Source organism: Opisthocomus hoazin, chromosome 4 (genome assembly GCF_030867145.1).
Source record: "Opisthocomus hoazin isolate bOpiHoa1 chromosome 4, bOpiHoa1.hap1, whole genome shotgun sequence".
NCBI lineage: Eukaryota > Metazoa > Chordata > Aves > Opisthocomiformes > Opisthocomidae > Opisthocomus > Opisthocomus hoazin.
Window position 1 is genome coordinate 18,215,960 of NC_134417.1, and position 20,970 is coordinate 18,236,929.

The 20,970-nt window shown below is 44.4% G+C and overlaps 1 protein-coding gene across 2 annotated transcripts in view; it reads left to right on the forward strand.

Moving 5' to 3' along the window:
• DIS3L2 (DIS3 like 3'-5' exoribonuclease 2) overlaps nucleotides 1–20,970 on the forward strand; it is a 200,706-nt gene that overhangs the window by 110,821 nt on the left and 68,915 nt on the right. For both annotated transcript variants that reach the window (XM_075418170.1, XM_075418171.1), the window contains 2 exons: nucleotides 10,568–10,680; nucleotides 17,826–17,933. In XM_075418170.1, the coding sequence (XP_075274285.1) occupies nucleotides 10,568–10,680; nucleotides 17,826–17,933 (221 nt within the window). The remainder of the gene's footprint in view (nucleotides 1–10,567; nucleotides 10,681–17,825; nucleotides 17,934–20,970) is intronic.

The following is a 20,970-nucleotide window of genomic DNA, read 5'->3' on the forward strand; positions in this document are numbered from 1 at the left end:
GAAAAATAAAGATGACATACAAGGAGTGGGATTGTGTATAACATTTGGTCAGTTTTTCCTTTGGTATTGGACATAATTAGCTTGGGAATCCTGTTACTTGCTGATTAGTCTGGTAGGTTTTTGCTGTGTCACTAGGAAAGTGGAAAAGAAATATTGCAGTGATTAGAAACAGGTACATATCCTTTCTTTCTGTCAAGGGTTTGTGGTTGCAGATTCTTTGAAATATTCAAAATTTACTCAGGTCTGTGCCAAATCCAGATCCCTGCTGTGTCCCATAATGTAATCCCCTGTAACACGGGGGAACTGCAGCATGTACAGTATATTTTGCCTCTTCTTTTAAAGTAACATAGGGTTGTGTGCGGAAACACACATCACTTCCAATTTCCAAGTGCAGGGTTGAATGGAATCAGAGGGCTGGATTAGGTCACCTCTTCTCCACCGAACATCTCTTGAAATCGGTGAGACAACTTGATAGCATAGGGCTCCCCTCAGCTTGAGTGAAAATAGGGCAGCTTGCTCCAACCTGATGGTAGTTGAATGGGGAATTAGACTGAGCCTAATCAAGTGCATTAAACTGGGTGATAAGGTATTGGGGTGGAAATTAAGAAAGTTTGGATTTGGTTGGAGCATTGATTGCTGGAATATAATTTGTTAAAGCATTTCTTGCGTATATTGGAAAGGTACTCGAGATAAGATTGGTTAAAAGCTTGGTTAAGCAAAAATGGGCAGGATTTGTTATTGGTAATTCATATTTTTTGCACTGGATTTTTGTATCAAGTATAGATATTTTATAAAGATTGCATCCTTATCCCAAAAGCTTTATTTCTGACACTACCCCAAGAAAGCTCTAGGGGAAAAATACATGGGATTAAAACAGTAAGAAAGGCAGATTGTCTATGAAGGACCAATGTAATGAAGACCATGGCTGCAGAACATGCAAACAGACATGCAAATACCAGTAGAACTACTCATAAAAGTGAATTTACTTTCCCCCAGGGAGGAGAGAAGCTGTGGGCGAAGTCGCGTTCCGGATTGTTTCAGTTCATAAATTCAGGACCTGGGACAATTCCCCCAAGAAGCAGAGGTGTGGGATTTTGTGTCCCAGGGGATGTTGTCAGCATTTGTGGATACGGACTGGAAAACAACAGTGTCCAATTGTATACTGAAGAAAAAAAACAGAAATACCTTTAAGGAGCTGGGTAATGGGGAGAGGATCCAGAAATTCCTGTACAAGTAGATTTAAAAGCACTTTGTCTAGGACTTCCGTTCGCTAAAAAGGACCTCAGGGACCAGGAGAGTCTTTAGAGAATAACCGCAAATGATAGGTGATGACCAGATAGAGCTAAAGAAAACAGGATTTTTCAGTAAATTTAGCAGATAAGAACCAGGAGATAATGTGAGGACAGTAAACTTTAAAAGGGTACAAACAGCTAGGAATAAATTCCCTCGTGGTTAACTACAGTCATATCTTCTGTTGCATGCAGGCAGCAAAGAAGTTACTGCTGTACATATTCTTTGTTGTCAACTTTCTTCAATGGCAGGATCCCTCAGAATCACTGGGGTATTGTTTTAATGTTTGATTTATTTCAATGCAGGAGTTGCAGAACCCAGCTGAACAGGAAAAACATCTTCTTACAGTGCAATTCATGACAGTATTTCTTGATTGTTGAATATTATGCTAGTTATACAGAAATAGTAAAACCAGGTGCAGATGGAAATATTTCTGAACTCTTTCCAAAAATAAACAAAAAAGTTGAATGGCTGAAAGTGAAATCTCAGCGGCTGCCTTCAGTTCTCAAAGAAGTGGAAATGTCAAGGCTGTTCAGTGGAAGTACCTTGTATGTGTTTGGCCTAGCACTAAATCCCAAGGCCTCTTTGAATGCCTGGGAACGCTCGCTCAGCCTTGGATTACTGTGTTCGGTAGAGATATCACAACAGGGACTGACCTAGCAGTAGAGAGAGGCTGGTCCCTCCCCACTCTAAACCTTCATTTCAGGAACAGGATGACATCCTACACCCAAAATGATTGCAGTTCATCTTGAAAGCTGCTGGGTGCCACTTCCCTTCTCTTTAAATTCAAAGACTGCTGATTTTCTGATAGAGTTAGCCTCTTGAATGGGTGTTGGAATGGTGATAAAAACAATTCATGACATGAATACCAGAAATTGTCCTTTTACCTTCATCATGTTGGCTGGAAACCTCGCTGTTAAGAGACTGCATGAGAGAGCTAAGTGCAGTCTGCCTTTGTAACTTCTCCCTACCAGCAAAGAGTGCTTTCGGAGCCAGGAATCTGAGTTCACAGCAGCACAGTCACTGACTCGGTGTCCTTTTTGACGTCTTGTCTTGGTGAAGGGTTGAAGATCCATCTGCCAAGTGTTTGGGATAGACTCCAAGTAGCAGAGGTTCATGTTGGGTCTAAGTCATAAGTAGTTCTCCCAGAGATGGCTATATAGCAAGTACTGGAATTCAGTGGATAAATCTGATGTGTTTGAGGTTTGTAACTCCTCTTGACTTTGCTCATTACACTGGAGTCTTGCAAAGAAATCAGTACAATTTATAAAACCTCTAAGTGGAACTTGATTTTTTGGCACCTCACAAAGTCTGCTAGGCCCTTGTGCAGGCACAGGGGCAACCAGCTTACTCATGGCCCTTTGCAGTGTAAACAGGTACAAGCACAGCAATGGGGAGAAAACCTGCCTGGGCAGAAAGTGGGACATAGGCATTGCTGCATAAGGAACTGTTGTGTCTGATCTTAGTCTGCCAATGCTGGGCATGTTTGATCTATCAAAGAAATGGCATGTTGTCTTCATTTTCCACCATTATACTGTCTGTCCCCAGCTGTCCTGTGCTCTGGCCTGACTTTTACTGTTAAAATACTTGTGCCCTGCTTTCATCTGTATTTTCCTGCTTGTATCTTGCTCAGCAATGTGAAGAAATCTTTATGCAGTATGCTTATTCTGTTGGATATCATTCCCTGTGTCCTTCAGTCTGCAATTAAATGTTTTATCTTGTACATGCTGTGTAAATTCTGTCCTTTTGAGTATTTAGTGTTTTTTCCCTCAGGAGAATTGCTCCCTTGTATAATTTAACTTAATGGTGCAGTGGTACCACTTGCGCAGAAGAGCTCTTTCATTCTCCTCTGGAGTTATTACATCAGGTTTGAAGGTAGTTTTCAGGAACAATGTAGGCAGTAGGTGCATTCTGGATGGCAGCATCTCTTGTCACAAGGTTATGAAGAGCTGACCTGGGTTCACTGGCAACCCACAGGACACAACACTCTTGTGTTATGTTTCTGTGCCTCTGTAACGTGATATGATCTGTGACATCTGGAGACCTGACTTCTGGTTGATCACCAGCTTAGATGTTTCGAGCTCATGGGAGCTGGAAGTTGGGAGAACATCACCAGCACAACGATCTATCCCGTGTTGCTGTGGGAGGATTGACCCTCCCGCTTTGCTGAGAGCCTGGGAAAGCCTCATGCTGACCAAGAGCCAACTCTGAGCATACTCTTCAGAGCTGGGACAGCATGGGGAGGCACCTTCTTTGCAGCAGCTTTAAATGCTAACCTTAGCCAAAGTATTTGAAACAGTGCTTAACTGATTTGTGTTGTGCTGGTTTGTGTGTGAAACTCAGGGCTCTGTCATGCATGACGCGTGAAATGCCATGTTATGATGTTGATGTATAAAAAGTATCTTTTTAATGCTATTAAGTGGTTTTAGGACATTGCTGAATTTATTAGCTGCCACAAACAAAAACTGTATGCAATTCACGTGGAAGACCTCCTCCCAGCATTTAATTTAGTAACAGATAAAGTCTCCTCATAATTCTGAAACTGTTTAAAGAATTGCTGATGACTTGGAAAACTCGGGAAAGTATCCTGCTTAGGAAGGGTTCCTTTCCTAGTATGTTTTTCTGCTTTTGATCTTCACTTGTCCTTCGTTGCACTCAATGAACACATGAGTTTTGTTTTGTACCTTACCTGGAGCCAATCCCAAATTGATACATAAAGTCATAGTCATCTTCAGAACATTCAGTTGATGCCAGAGACAAAATGGCCAAAGGTCATGGTAGTTGAGACCTGAGTAAAACAATGCTTTAAAAGTCACTACAACGCAGGCCGGAATTATTCTGGATTTTAGACTCCTTGATGTTCCGCATTGACTTTTTAACTTGAAGAAAAAATAACAAAAAAACCTTCTATACTTTATTTTTATGAAATGCTCTGAATATTTGCTGGTTCACTCAGGATCACTGGAAGCATGACTTTGCAACATCACCACTCCTATCAGTGGTTTCTCAGATACTTCCAAAAATCCATGAAGTGCCAAGACTTTCAGTATGGGAAGCGTTAACATTTGTAGATGGTTCTATTTTTATTTTTTTCTTTTCCCCTGTGATCTCACCCTGTCTCTCACTCTGGAATAACTGGTGTCAATCTCAGTTCTGCTAACGTTGAGGATTCAGTCCATCTCGCAACTCCTGAGTTTATGCAGTTAAATGAGATAAGTCAGAGCTTTTATTGTTCTTACATCAGCCTATCTCCTGAAGGGCGTAAGTGGGATCTGTAAAGGCTAAAGAGGAAGCAATGGGTTTAATTGTGATTTAAGAAGCAAAGCAAAGGCCCAGCCCTTTTGCTGTGTCCAGCCTGATGCAGGCACTTGGAGTGGACGTGCTGCATGTGCCGGCTCCCTCTCTCTTCGTCCCGTGGAAGCCAGGGGCCTGACCTTGGCCACCTCTCCAGGTGCTACAAACCCAGAAGAAAGTGACTAAGCATAGTTCAAAGAAGAGTTTAAATCTCTTGAAACCTTGGCCAGGCTGTTCCTGGTGGCCTCAAAGTTGCTCTGTGGCTGGTGGGGGGAGGAGGCTGTTTCTGTGGGACATTTCTCATGTGAACCAGTGGCAGGGGGGCTTGGGTGGAGACATCTGCTAAAGGTAATGCCCAGTAGTACGTAGTGTTTTGTGGGTCATTACCCTTTAGAGGTGCTTGTTGTTTGTTTGGGCAGTTTTTCCTCTTTTGAAGTTGTTGAAACATTTACTGAAGTCATAGTTACGCTTGGATGGAGAAGTTGCTGCTCTGCACCCCAGGGACTTGTCTCGCTCTCTTGAGATCCAGGATTCTGATTCCTTTGCCAGAGTCTTTTCGTGAGGTTGTGTCCGGGAAGAGACCTTTAGAGAAGGCAAAAGCTATTACTTGCTTAAAAAAAAGTGTAATTAGTTACATTTTGGTTGGTTAAAGGACTACCATGTGATAATTTAAAAAATTTGGTTTGCTGGTAAACAAGTTAATGGATTTATGCTCTGTTGCGCTGCGCTTTCAAAAACCAAAATGGCCCTAGGGCACACAAGTAAAATTTAAGCACTTTGCTTGTTATTTTAAAACAAGTAAAATAAAACACACTGTCTGATTTTCTGAACAATAGCTTGGCTTCATGTGGTGGAAAAGTAGCCTCAGCTGAGAATTAAAGCCACCCACCTCTGTCTTCAGGCTCCAGAGCAGAAAAACCACTTGCTCTTTCCATGGTTCCACTTTTATTTTTACATTAAACTCTTCTCCTCCTGTTCTCCATCTTGCTCTTTTTTTGCTTTCACACTTGCTCTTTTCTCCCACTCGGTCATTCTCTTTTCTCCTCTCTCTGTCTTGAGAGGGACACTTCTGTAACACTTGAGCCATGGGTGTACAAACACGTGCCAAAGAGAAACAGAAGTCTGAGTTTGGATCAGGTCCTCCATTTAAAAACGTGTGTTAAAGATCTGTGATGACCTCTAGCTACTTCCAGCAGCTTCCCCAAGTCTCAGTGCCATTTTCTGCCTTGGTGCAACTTATATTTGTTTTGTGTCCACCCCTGTTGCTGTCTGCAGCCCCTCTGGCTGTCTCTCCTGTAAGTGAGACCCTTCGTTGCAGACGCTGTCCTTGCCTGTTTGCCCACGATCACGTAGCCTTGATGAAGACCCATGCTCTACTGCAGCACTGCTAATAGCAACAAACCATGCGTGTAGGTGAAAGGCCACATTTGTCTCTTTTTATACAAGTTTTTCATACTTTTGCAAGGTGCTAAATATTGCTTTGCAGATAAGAGCAGCAGCATGGTACCCCCAGGGCAGGGGAATGGGAAAGAGCTGTAAGTATTTGCTGCAGGAGTTTGATCTAGGAAGGGAACAGCTGACTACCTGTAATTGCTGGCAGCAGGTAGGTGGTTGGCTGTTTTCTGGCTGCAGCAAACACTTTGCAATCTGCTTTGAAGTCTTCTTCATCTCCCTGACAGAGGGGTGAAGGCAGTGTGAGAAATGGTGGTTAACAGAGCAAGCCTGGTATTAGATTTGAAGTTTACTCAACACTCTTGCCAGTGTTTGTCTTCTCTGTTGAGAATGATGATGCTTGAAGGTGAGATGGAAATAAAGGGGAGTGTGTGTGCACACTAGAGAATTATCCTTGAAGAGTTGCATTTCTAAGTTGCATGGTGCTAAAATGCAGGTATGCTAAGGTGTGAAGTGAACTTTCTTGGTCTGTGTCTCTGCATTTGGTCTAGGACTGACCAGGGTTGCTGTCAGTAGGGAAGAGGGATTTGCTGCCAGAATGTTCCCTTGCACACTGTTCAAATGCGTTCAACTCAACTTGCTAATTCCTGGGGCAAATACTTGGTACGACTTGCTGGGTTGGCACTTTTTATGGAGCATTTACAGCCTGAAAGGGCCTTTTCCTTCTGTTCCAGCTCTTTCTTGCTAATCCTTTTTGTTTATAATTTTCCTCAATAAAGAAGGAAAAAAGTTCTTTGAACTATTTTGTCGTAGAGAATGAGATCATCAGTGAAAAAATGGAAAAAAAGAAAAGGAACAGCTTGTTCTTTGTTCTTCTGTGAGGGGCCACCAATTCTGCTTTGATATTAGCATTGTATCAGTGTAACACACACAAGGTTTGGAGTGGGTTCAAACCAACCAGACTGTAAGATCAAGGAGCCGAACCTTCTCCAAACCTGCTGTGTGCCTAGTGCAGCATCGTGCTGGGGCAGACCTGCCACTCGTAGCTCTGTCACACTGCGAGTGATACGGTAAGCTGCGAGGGGATCCAGGCGTCTAGAAAGTTGGAGAAATACAGGTACATTGTATTCCGCCATTGTAGCAGCCTGCACGATGGTAAACAAAAAAGGGAAGTTGCCTTCTCTGTGTGCAGTGCCGCAGGGGCAGCAGAACTGTGTTGTTTGCTGTAAGGTGGCAACAAATCCTGTCCCTCTTGCACAGAGCATTGGCCCAAGAGGAGCTTTGGTGGCCGAGCGCCCAGCCCTTTCCCTGTTTCTACTTGCAGACCTTGGGAGGAAAGCTCCTGTTCGCAGAAGGCCTCATTATTGGGTTTTGTAATGCCACAGAATAATTTCAAATAATCCTCCTGTCTCCCACCCATCTCTGTTGCTGTGTCTCTGTATTTGCAGAGAGGGGCTAATAGGGTACAGCTGGTTAATAAAACATGTGTTGCTTGATTCTAAACTGCATTCCCTGTTGCTAAATGTCTCCCACATAGCAGCTTTGTAGTGGTGGAGTTTGAATGGGATGACAATTTTGCACCCACTTTCAGATGAAATGATTTTAAATGAAAAAATCCCAGAGAAAGAAGCCATCCAAGTGCCTTTAGCATTTATCATTGCAATAGATGCTTCCTTCAGCTCTTGCTTTAATATCAGCATATGAAGTGTCTGGCTTAATCTCCTGTACATTCTTATGTAAATTCCTTTAAAAAACATCCTTAAACTGGTAGTTTATATCTTAGCTTTAGGGGTTGTTGAGCAGCTTTAGCTTCACTGTAGGAGAATTTTAAATTTGGGGTGAAACAAGTCTGTGGTTTGTAAAGTACTCATTTGTGTAAGAAATGTAGGGTATGAAGTATATCATGATGGAGAGCTACATGCCAAGACTTGAAGCCTCTGTTTGCTGGAGAAGTAGATTTCTTCATCAAAATGAAGGTGGAGTAGACCATGTGTAGCAGCCTGTGGTGTGTGGTCCATGTGGTGTTCATGCTTTCCCCCTTTTCTCTGCTCTCTGACAAGACTTTTTCAATAAATGAGTGCTGTTTAACTCTCTTTTCCTTTCATTCAGGCCCCATTTTCCTTTTTCCTTGGAAAATAACACAAAACTTACAACGTGAAGTGTTCCTTTTGTGACCTTGTCGTAAAAATTAATGAGACTAGAAACACTGTTTGTGGACCTGGAAGAGAATCCTAGGGCATAGTATTTCTCTATCCACAAAACTCTTTCATTTTAATTAGCAAATAAACCAGGAGAGAGCAGTAGGCAGGTATTTCTGTGCTGGCTTAGGCTGGTATTTTGTCTGACACATTCAAAAACAGTGATTTGAGAGAAATCCAATTGGTTGATTGCTGTCCTGTATCTTCAAGTTCTCTTGGTCTGAATTTTTGGGGGGTGAGAGAGATAGGGTGACTTATACTTGAGCAAGACAAACCCAAGAGCTGCCAGTTTGCATTATGTCAATGTATGTAAGAAAATATTTAGATAGAATTTCCATTAGAAGTTCAAAAGCAGGGGGCTCACGCTGACCCCGGCTTTTAGAAGCTGTGGTGGGAAACCTGAATGAAATTTAACTCTGCTCAATGTGTTTTCGTTGGCTAACTCCATGTTTTATTATCTCATGCAATGAGATCTTTCTTGGTTTGTCGATTTTCTACCAAGGACAAAAAGTTCATGTATGTAGCAGTGCACATATTGAATTAAAGTACCATTAGAGCCATGATGTAATGACCTCCTCTCCTTTTCCTTTCATCAATATTTGCCTGCAGGGTCAATACATTACAATATGGACTTCAAAGTATTCAATATTTTTTTACCTTCTGAGTGTGTTGGCTTCAAGTGCATGTAATCTTAAACCTGTTGGTTGAACTGTTGGTCTAAGACTTACTGTCTAAGTAGTTTCAGGCTTGGATGCCTAATCCATGTAGAGCGGCTTTCAAGGCATGTGATAATATCACAACACAGCTGTAGGCAGCTTTCTGAGGTGAACCATTTACTCTGCAGTCTTTTCTCCCAGCTTCCTAACGAGCGGTGGAATTTGTCCCTTGATGTGCAATGGGATTATTGCCTTCTCCCCTGCTGCCATCATACTGACTCTCTGCAGAAACCTTGCAGTGACTGTAGGTTATGTGGACAAATCTAAACCCCAGTACTCTCATCTTGCATGTGCTTTTCTGCTGCCTTTACATCTGTGCTCTGTCGAGTGTGTACAAAGGCAGCTCAAAAAGCAAGATCGTACTTTACGCACTCAAAGTGCTGTGCAAACATGGCTTAATAAAGTTAACTTAAAATTGTTATGAATTCAAATAGTCACACAGAGCGGGTCGGGGCTCACTTATCTGAACTCCCAGCTGGGGGCACAGTGGGCTGGGTGTCTCTCCTAATACGAGCTTGAACCTTCTGACACTTCCTCTTCACCTGTATGCATTTCCATTCCCACTCTGCTGAGATCTGGGGCAGATGTACTGTGTAATGATGGCAGCTATGAACCATTTATCCTTCAAAAACGTGACACTACAGAAGGGCTTTGGTAATATTCTTTGCAAGGTGTATAAACAAACAGGATTGTCACCAGCATGATATCTTATTACATTGCCTTTTTAAAAAAATTAGGGAAAGGAATAATATTTATAGATACCAAGAAGTTAGTGAATTCCTCTAAAGAACCAAATGTTATAATTAGGAACCCGCTGCACTCAGAACTATTCTACAAATAAGCACTTCAAATCCAGCCTAGTCCTTCCAGAGAAAACAAAGGTCAATAGGCTCCTTTGAGGATTAGCAAACCAGAATTTCTTGGACCACGGTACTAATTACTTCCAAAGCTGAGCATGATCACTACTTCCAAATCCGAATTATTGCCAAAACCTCATGATAAACCTCAGTAGTACTCCTCTTTAGCCTAACTTTTGAATTAAGATACTTCTAGACTGGACTCTTAAGGATGAAACGCCTAATCTGAAGGGAAGGCAGGATAACAGTGGGAATATTCTGGTTGTGCGAAGCTGTGCTTCTGCATAGCCTGTTGCAAAGTCATTAAAGACTTCTCAGGTCACCAGCAGCAGTCTGGGCTCAACCAGGGTGAAGTGGAAACAAGTGCAGCTCTGAGAACCCAAAAGCATATGTGACCGCTTGCTCCGTACCTGGGAGATGGTGTCCTGCATTGCCTGTGTGGTTGTAAGGTGGGGTCCCATATTTCTTGTTTACTTTGACAGCAAAGGGATGAAGACTGGGCCCGCTGTTACAAGCTCCTAGTTGGAAGGACTTATCCACATGGTATTTAAGGGTTTTCACATATCCACCACTGTGCTTGAGGATTCACTCATATGTGTATTCACTCGTATGTTGTAGCCACAGGGGCTGTGAATTTGGTAGTGTCCTAAGAGACCACAGTTTTCATCTCAGGTGGAAGAGGTGGAAAGAAGTATCATTTTTGTGAGATCTAGGCATTAGGCAAAAAGGTTACGGTAGCACTGGGAGAGAAGGGTCAGAATTAAATATGTCAGCAGTTCATTTGTACCTGCAGCCTACTGACTTCCTTGTGCAATTTCAGGGAACTTCGAAGTGGGTGTTCACATCGCAGATGTAAGCTACTTTGTACTAGAAGAAACAGCACTGGATAAAGTAGCGAGAAAGAGAGCAACTAGTGTCTATCTAGTGCAAAAGGTAAGGATAACCTTTCCTTTTTTCATCTTCCATTTACCATAAATTAATTTTAAAGGTTCATTTTCAGATGCCCGCAATCAAAATCTGGCTATTATTGCAGCAAACTTACAAAAATGAGTAAATTGATACAAACACAAGAGCTAACATCGCTGCTGACTAATTCGGAGCTTATGGAGAGAGCAGGAGGCAAAGCAGCAGTTCATGACCCTGTGTCTGTGGGCAGAGATCCGGCTGTGCCAGGGCTTGCCAGCTCAGGAGCAGCTCCGTGTGAACGGGACGCTGCTGAGCCAGAGGCAGTTCAGGGCGCAGAGCTGCACAGCTGCATTTGCACCGTGCTGGCCTGCGGTAAGCCTGGCAGACCCAAGCTGGTTCCTCTGCTTTGCTGTTGGGAGCTTGAGATTTGCAGATGCCGTGGTGGTGGTGGTGAGTTTTGTCTTTGTGGTGGTAGCTAATCCCTCTCAGAAGTGAATGCATAGTAGAGTACTGTGTAAAACATGCTGTGCAAGCTCACATCCTCAGGTGTGACAGTATTTCATATACTTTTCTTTTATCTGGTTATCCCAAATACTGGAGAAATGATGTCTGATGTCTTTTCATCGTGCAATGAAAAGATGGTGGAAATCGTACAGATTTCAGTGTAAAGGAATCAAACATTAAAGTCAAGTTTAAAGTTGAGTTCTATATTTGAAAAACGAACATCATCGGAAAGGAAACATCCAGGTTTTGTCTGTGTCTGTCTCATTTTCAGCTGAATGTGCAGGAATGTTTCCTAGCTCATCAGACACTGCCGGCACTGTGCGTGCGGGGAAGCCGAGGCGCTTGGCTGTTAGCGTCCTGTGTCAGCCCGAAGCATCAGCTGCATAAAGAGGAGTGTTGAGGCAGTCTCACAGGAGCAGATTAATCTGCCTCTCCCATTCAGTCAGGCTGAAGTCCTTGTCTCTGCAGCCCTTTCCAGGATGACAGGGCATCTTTTGTATAATAAATAAACATATCCTACTTGCTGCTTAGGCTTAGGAGTGATTCTTCCCCTCCCTTCCTGGATGTTCCCAGGGTTGCTGTCGGGGGAGGGTCTTGTAATGATGCTTGTTCTGATAGCTTACGGTGTCTTCTCCACACTTGCCAGATGATAAAATGATTTATTTTACGCTACTGACATGTTAAGCTTTAGTAGTTGTTCCGTAACTTTCCTTGGGTAGAAATAGCAAGGCGCAGATTCAGGGGGTCTCGGTGAGTCTGGTGGATTTATGTCTCTCTGGGTATGCGTTGCATGGAATAGCTGTGATAGCAATGCAGAAGTGCCCAAGCTGGGTCGGTGGTAGAGAAGCCAACAGCACACAGGTGTTAGTAAGTAGATACTGAGTAAGGTGCGGGACCAAGTTACCAGTGACTTGCTGTTCCCCGGGAGTGGGAAGTGATGCACATCCCATGGAAACAAACAGCTGTGGCACCGGACTCTTCCCAACCCTGCAATCTCTGCAATGATGAGCCCTCTGCATCCTCCCCTGATGGATGCCTCAACGGCCGTAGCTCACTATGGGAGACGTGGGCTGGCCTGGGGGGGATGTCACTGCAGGGCAGTAAAGCTGTAGTCCAGGAAGATGTGGCAGTATTTCCAGGTCAAAATACTGTGGTTTGAAAGCATGTGATTTTTTTTTTTTTAAGGAGAAGGAAGATGTAGGAAGGAGACATTTTTTGTTAAAATCTAGCTGAATTCAAAAGTTAATTGAATTTTCTTTCAAAGCGCTTTTCACCTCCCAGCACTAGCAGTTGGTTGCATGCAATGCCGACGTAAGGCAATCTTCAATTGCTCTTCAACTACCTAGGCCCAGCAGTCAGGATTAGTGTTTTACCCATGCTTCTGCCCTGCAGAAAATGTATTTTAAGAGTGCAAACTAAGTTAGATGATGAAATGGTCATTATTTTAGTTGCAAGAGGTGAAAAGGAGAGAGGGGATGGGCAAAGGAAAGCAGCCAGGCTGTCTGAAACAAGATGGTAGCATGACTCTTGTAGAAAATATGCTTTACTTTGATGGAGCTGTTTCCTAAGACAGCTGTGATTCTGCTAGAGGTTAGCACCACACTAATCCTCCCAAAGAAGTTAAATAAAGCCACATATTTAGTTTTCCTGAACCATGTATCCAAAAGGGGAGTTATTGTGTAATTGCTAGCAGTCTATTTAATAAAAGTCAAAAGTTTTGGAAATAAGAGTGTATCAGGTTTTAAGAAGCAAGAAAACCTAAACAGTTTCCTCTTTTTTTGGCACATCTTATAGTGTTATTTTAGGTGTGAAGCAGCTCGAGTGAGAGGTCAGCCATAAATCCCTATAATATTTTATTGGTCCTATTTTATACTGGAGATCAAAGATCGGAACTGTAAGCCTATCTTCACATTGAGTCCAAGGACTTCGAGACGTTCACTTTTGACACCAGCAGGTTGTCAGAGTGTTGATATTTTGATAATCTCAGGCTGAGTAACAAAGAGTTGCTCAAAATCTGAATTCATGGAAGTGTTGATACAAGTCTTCAGCAGAAATGTTGGCTCATAAACAAATTGCCTATTTCCTCTAAGTTTCTGTTCATGTGTAAGCAGGAGGCTTGCTGAGCCCACCCCGTTGCTGGACCTCGGCATCCTCCTCCCAGCTCTGGGGAGAGCAGCTGATGGAAACTCTCGGTTAATACGATCCCTCCCTATTGGACCGGCAGTGGGAGAAGGGGTTGCCCCCAGAGTCAGCGATGGTTGTAAGCCCCTGCACCGAGCCGGAGCAGACAGCCAAAGCAGGGCACCAGCAGAGTGGGGTTGTTTGAGGGGAGCAAAGCTGTCCATTGACTTTGTGAAAATAAGGGAGTTTTCTTAACCGGAGTTTGTTCCCTTTTGGTTGACTGATTGATTTTCCCTGTCTGTTCCATGAAAAGCTGCTACAGCGAGTCATAGACGAGAGCCGCCCTGGCTAACCTGCTCTGAACCTGCCCGGTGAGTCAGTCCTGGCTGCGGCAGATGGTTCTGATTTTAAAGTGAACGGGGAGTTTTACCATACCAGTATGTGCATGCTCCATCCAGCTGCCCAGCTCCCTAGGAATGAGTCCGAGGCTGGAAACTTGCATTTGGTTTCTGGAAGCACTTTATTAGCCAAAGAGGCAAAACAAAACCAAACCAAGGGCTCTCTCAAGCAGGAGGTTAGGTCTTCTCGTGTCCAAAGCGATTCCACCATGCAGAGGAGCCAGCTGCTAAGCAATGTGCCCAGCCATGGTTACAGATCCACATGTTTTATAACCCCAGGACAACGATGTGTAGGAAACCCCTCAGACCCAGTGGTGCCTGCTCTTACTTCGGTTTTCCCTTGCTGCCCACGGCTTTGCGGTGCTGGGACGTGTGGCTGGCTGTGGGCGAGCCGATAGCATGGAGGGGGGGCTGTCGGGCAGTGCTGGAGCTGTGCGTGGTAGCAGCGGGGAGTTCACATGTAGGGCTTGGAAACAGGGAGAGAAATCCTCTGTCTGTAATTTAATTTGAAATGCAGACCCACAGCTGCGAGCGTTGTGGATATCAGCCTTTCACTGAAAGAAGTGCCCTTTCCAGGATCTGTTGGGCCCTGCTGGGCTTGTGGGGAGAGATGATGTCTTTTATTAGTCTGACTGATAGAGGGGGATGAAAACCAGACAATCTCTCGCCACCCAAACCTTTCTTCAGCCCTGGTTTCTATGATACATTCATTAGGAAGGACTTCCTGGAGGCTGTAGGCTTTTTTTTTTCATTGTGAAAGTTTTTCGCTTAGCCCTGCTGGATCTCTCCAACTGCATTTCTAGATTCAACGACATTTATACACCCCCCTGTTCCGACTTTATGATCCCTGTATAAGCCCAGGTGACTTTATTTCCACCTGCAGTAAAAGCAGGCTGATTGATGTGATCCCCAGCATAGCCACATCCTCAGCAATTGGCGAAGGAAACTACTTCACGCTAGAGGTGATGTCCCTCGGCAGAGTTTCAGCTAGCCGGATTGCGGCGTGCCGTGGCACTCCGCGGGGCAGCTGGCAGACGCCGCTGTCTCTTGGCAGACAGTCACGGGAAGGGCAAAGCGTTTAAAAGATGCCAGGCAACCTCTGGATTATTTGAGGCGGTGCTATGCCACCCTGATATTTTGCAAATCTAGGCATTAAAGATGTACTTAGGGAAATCTCCTCTCATCCTGCGTCTCCTTCAGAAAGAGACGGAGATAATCCTATTGCAAAAGTTCCTTCTGGGCAGCCCCTGCGATCACTCCTGAAACATCTCGCTCTCCAAGCGTGACACAGTTGTGACATCTTTGTATGCTAACTGCTGGGCTTGCACCTACTAAGAATCCTTTCAGCCTGTGACCGCAGCATGTTAAGGAAAAAGGAAATGTGTATTTAGATCTTAAACTTCTGTGCTTTGTGACGGTTTATTCCCCGTGTAGAGTGTGAAGAAGAATCATGATGTTAAAGCAGAGGAAGGCGGTTAGGCAAGACGGTAGTGATGCTGAAAAGAGGTTTCTTCTTTTAATTCAGTAAGGGAGATAAAACTGAAATACCTGAAATGCAAGGTCACATTGTCTTACGTTATGCATGTATTTGCGGAGCCCAGGAAAAGGTTGGCTGAATTCCTGTTCTCTTGTGAGGTTTCCTTCATGGCTAAGGTTAAGTTACTTTACCTAAACTTTCTCTGCTGTAAAACAAGGGTAACATGGGCTAATGCTTCCCTGTGTAACAGTAGTTTTCTTACAGCTAATTGCTTGGTGAGTGTTTAGTGCCGTAATTATGATCCAAGTTAAAGATTTGCTTGTGTTTCACATCATTGAAAGCCCTTCCAAAGAATTATAGCCTCTTGAATCGGATATTAATCCTGCTCAAGTACACTTAAAACAAGCATCCTGTTGTTTCGTTCGGGCTATTCTTTGTGAATGGGCTTTCATGTTTCATGTAGGCATTTTTCTAGCAGACTGTTATTGCTTCAGGAGATGTGAAGGGAAAGAGGATGTGCTAAGGCACAGAAATATTCAATAAGTGCAGAACATTATCAGATGATCAATCACAGAGCAGGGGAGAGAGAACAAAGCTAGTAACTGCAGCTTTTAATTTGGGTGGAAAAGTGCATGGGAGCTTTTATTAAATTGCTAACACTTTGTTCACTGTGACCTGAACTTCAGGGTCTCACGGTGGTCATGGGCGATCTTAGGCAGCCAGGGATTTCCGATAGTCTGTAAAGCTATTTTCTCTCCTTTCTGGTATGGGTTGGCACCGCTTATGCTGAATTTATAACCTTGTGGTGTGGGTCCTTCCAGGCAGCATGGCAGAGCTCACGTACTGGATCTGTGAGTTATGAATGTACCAGTATTGTTAATGTACTGTTCACAGCTGGAATAACAGAGTTGACGGCCTTTGTGTTGCGGGAAACAGCTTATCATAATCTGTGCCCTTGTGACCTTCCAGCTGAGCCAGTGCTGCTGATTCATGTTGCAAGTGACTCCTTGACAGTCACAGACCATACAGTTAACGTTTTGGCATTAATATGCACTGCAATTAGAATTAATTTATAGCCGTCATCTGGTGCCAAGCCACAAATATGATTAAATATTTTAAGAGTCTTTCCTTCAAAACAAAAGGTAGATATGAAGTGTGTGCACATGAGGAGAAAATGGACACCTGAGACTTCTTTTTTCTTACTGTTTTGAAGAACAGTTGTTCCCCTGGCATGCAGGTAGAAAATCTTATTTCTGAAATCATCAAATCGATGTCACAGAGTTTGGAAGAGCTGGGGTTTGCATGCCAGTCGGCTTCCTGCTGGTCCTATATTTACAGGGTGGCACAGCAGAGCAATCGAAACAGAAAGTAAATTCAATAGTGAAAATATTTTATGGCAACCAAGTAGAGAATTTCTCTCTGTGTTTTTCTGGAATCCACCAGCCCATGTTGCCACTCAAAATAAACAAGAGGAATAACGCGTGTCATCTTTGAGAGCAGTTACTCCTTCTTCACAAAGGTAAATAAGGAGAAGGGAAATAGGAATGTGGAACTTTATTAATGAGGTTTTCTTTGTTAAACAGCTGCTAAATATTATCTTTACTGCTGACTTCACCTGGGAAATAACTCAGGGATGGCAGAAACACTCAGAGCTGCTCAAGTTTGCCCTAATGTGAATACGCTCCAAAGCTTTTGCTTTGTTACTGTAGTCGCATGAGTAATTCGTAGTTTGGTAATTCAGCAGCAGAAATATTGATTAGTTGTAAGTAATTAGGACACGGGTTAAAAAATCCCTGCCAGAAATTTCCGTTTGCTGACGTTTTGTTCAGAGTTGAGTGCAGTAGAATAATAATTTTCTCCCTCTGTTTGCTAATACCATGTTCAATGGCCGTGAACCAGGTACTTTTGTTTATCTCAGCAACATCTACACGTTCCCGTCTGTGTTACAAAGCATGGCTCAGTCTTTATTACAGCCAGGCACCACTCCTGTGATGCATGGGAGAAGTTTCATTTATGCTTCGCAGGGAGCAGACTTTCATTACCTGCTTGGTTACACAGTCTTCAGTGGCAAAGCAGGAAACACAGTTGCCAGATCCAAGCTCTTCAGCTCCTGACTGCCAGGACCGTGTTTCTTCAACATCATTTCCTGATGTGCTGAGTCTTCCTCATTCTTCCTACTGTCAAAACGGCAGGGGGAAAGAAGTGGAAAACAGAGCAAATGTTGTGGCCTTAAAAGCTGCGGAGTGAAGTGTTTGCATAGCGGAGAATGCAGGATGCTCCAGCATGCTTACTCCGTTCCTCAGAGGGGAGTGCTGGGCGTGATTCACAGGTGGGAGACTGATAGGTCACTCTGGTCTCATCGAGGGATGGGGCTCATGTGAGTGTTGGTGGCCTCAGCGGTGTCTGACTTCCTCTCGTTTCAGAGGGTTTGGGTTACTTACTCATTCTGTGCCGGCGTGCTGTTCACCATGTAGTGTAGCTCTGGCATGGGTGATGCGTCCCAGAGCTATCACGTAGCCCCTCCTGCCACAGAGAAAGTGATCCTGAAGGTTTAACGCATTTTCTCCTTCTGTGCTTTGTTGAACCTCTCTTTTACCAACTGGTCAGGGAAGCCTGGCCAGACAGGTCTCTACTAAAAGCCCATATCTCACGGAGTCACTCTTCTCTTCCAGGTGATCCCGATGCTTCCGAAGCTGCTCTGTGAGGAGTTATGCAGTCTCAATCCCATGCAAGATAGGCTGACGTTCTCTGTGATGTGGAAGGTGACTCCAGAAGGCAAGGTACCTCAAGCAGTGGGCAGTCATCCTGCTAATCAGTCTTCCCTTGGTGGCCAGACCCTGCTCTTGCAAACAGAGTGGTAAAAATGCCATCCCCTGACACCCAGGTGGATAGCAAAGGACTTGTCGGTGAACAGTCCTGGAGGATGTAGGACTATCCCTGTATCTTGTTTCCCCGATGAGATTCTGTAGAACTTCCAACTGGAATAATCTCACAACGTGGTGGGGAAAGGAAGAATATTTGTATGAATCTCAGGAACAGAGCATTTCCATGCTCCTTGCCCGGTCACCCATCCATCTAATGTCTTACCTCCAGCAGCAGCTCGCAGCTAATGCTTTGGGTGGGATAAGATGTTCCCACCCGCAGTCCAAGCCTGCCTTGTGCTCATGGGCGGTTGTGCAATGCAGTGGATGAGGGCAGTATCCTCTGCGGCCTCTCTGGTAAACAGACTATTTCAGTTTTCTTCAGAGCTGCACATTACATTGATCCAAATAAAGCGCGATAGCTCTTCAGCAAAGGCACAGCTCCGTCCTCTGCATGTGTTATTTCCAGGGAGCAGTTGTGGAGGCTGTCTGTCAGCGCAGCAAGCTCCCTTCAGCTGCCAATCAGCTCTCCCCATGTCTTCATTTCTCTACCTGTTCCTCTCCCACACTCTTTGTAACCCTAACAATTTCCTCTCTAGTGATCACAGGGTCCCCTCAGAAATCAAGGAGGGCTTAGGACTGCCACTACCAGGTGACCCTCCGATCTATGTGAAGTACTTTTTGTACTCAGAATTTTTTTTTTTTTTAACTAGTGTTGTGTTCATGCACAACTCTCTCTGTGGAGATTATTTCTTGTGCCAATTTGGTAATTATTCACAAAGATTAACTTTACTTCCTTATTATTGTCCATGCTGCTCTAAAGCATACTGATTCTTGTTTTGTGCTTTAGCAAAATACAGTTGCAGCATCTGTATTTCTCCAGCGAGTCCCTGCTCTGGCACTGAAGTGGATTTTATTTGTTCACTGTGAAAATCGTTCCACTTCCTATAGCGACAGCACGATTACTCATGGGACCTTCTAATAGTAGCTGCTTGGTGGGCCTTTATTGACTCTGAGTGGTCTTTGAACAGCTAATAGTCCAGTCTTAATTAAAATAAGCTTTTAATTAAATCTTGTCTCTCATCCCCTGCAATATATACATTAATTGCTTTTCAGACAGTGTTCAGACCAACCCTGTCTGGCCAGTGAGAAAGCAGAGGAGCTGCAGCATCTGCCTTGCGCCTGCTCAGGGAGCTGATCTCCTCAGGAGCAGTGGTGTGGGCCGTGGTCACGCAGCCCCTTGGAAAGCAGACATCTCGGCAATCTGGTTTCTCCTAGGAGACCTTTCAGAACTGCAGTCTTAATCAAAGTCGCTTGATATCAGGTGGAGGCTGGAGAAGAATTTGCTCCTTCCAAGAGGAAAAGTGCTTTTGCCCAGTAGGGCATTCTTGTAAGAGCTTATCTCTGAGTTGGGACAGAACGTGTCTCCTCTATTGCTAGCTGTTACTATAGCCTCACCTCAGTGTAAACAGGATCACATGCTCTCCGGGCTCTACTGGGTGAAAGGGAGGTGAGTCAAAGGACCCAACACAGCGTTTGAACCTCGGCTGGTGGTGGAGAGCCGTGAGAACACTGACCCAGAGGACAGGACATTCCTCAGTGAGGGAATCATGAGGCTGAAGAGCACTTTGTTGCACTGCGTGTGCACAGCAGTATCGTAACCTTGAGCTTGTGGAGAGAGCCTGACAGCACTACTAGAGGCAAGAGCTGCTCTGAGCTCCCACTGTTACTGTTCCAGAGCAAATAAGTCTTGAGCTAATGCATGTCCTAAGGAAAAGGCACAGAGATTCCTCACTGGAATGTGACTATTGATAAGTTGTTGGGATTTTTAATTCTTGTTTCTGTTAGAAAAATAATGCCAGGCTCAGCCCTATCTGGGAGACAGGCACTTTCTTGTTTCTGTTGCTTTTGTGTTCTGGATTTTTTATCCCCTAATTTTCAGACTGAAGAAAATGTTGCCTGAGCAGTGCTCCACATAGCTCCATGGACTCCAGTGGGATAGTGTGACGTTATCTATCTGAGATGACTTTCCAAGCGCAGAGGTGTTAACCATATTGTTGCATCTGTGCTGTTCTTCAGCTGCAGAGCTGGGCGTTTATAGGAACAGCATAGCACATTCTTGTTCGAATGCAGTCAACAGAAAGATATTTGAAAACAAACAATGCAACTCTCCATTCTAAGTTATTGCCTGCTGATTTTTGAAGCACAGCCCTGCTGGTTTCTTCTACCAGTGAGGAAGAGAAACTGCTTCAGTCTGAAACAACCTATGCGAACGATGTGTCATCCAGGCGCAAATCTGTTGTTGTCAACTGGGACGTGATATGGACACTGCCTTGCATGGATAAAGTCCTCAGCCTCATGTGCAGCTAGGTCACACCCTCAAAGAGACCCATTCCACCAGGGACAGTGCTAATGGGAGGGTTTCAGCTGAGCCATGCTGATTTTCATCAGATGATGTGCTGGGGACTACAGCTTTTTCTCAAAAGCAACCAGAGCTGGGGGGAGCCTTAGTATAACCCTAGAAATATCTTGGATACTGGTACTCTGCCTGGGGACTGAGTGCACCAGGTTTGCTGTGATGGGGAGGCCTTGCGGACCTGTCTTGTGGGCTACTCGTTGTAATCTCCCAGTCCCAGCTCACGACTGCCAAATGCTGCTCCTCCGGTCTGCTTTGCCCATCCATCAGCCATTGGTACATGGATCAGGCAGCCTTGTGCGGCTTTCCCTGCAGAAGCAGAGCTTGCTCATTCCTCCAGTGGGGTTTCCAAATCAGGGACACAAGGCTGTGGTTACCCGAAGTCTGCTTGGATGGCTGCTGAAGGCAGAGACAGAGGGCATTTCCAGGAAATACTTGGACAGCGGGTAGGGTTAAGTTAGCCTGCTGCAGCAAGGCTGAGTCTGGCAGCTCTGCTCATTACACACAGGGATTACTGGACTACACGGGGCAAGATGCATC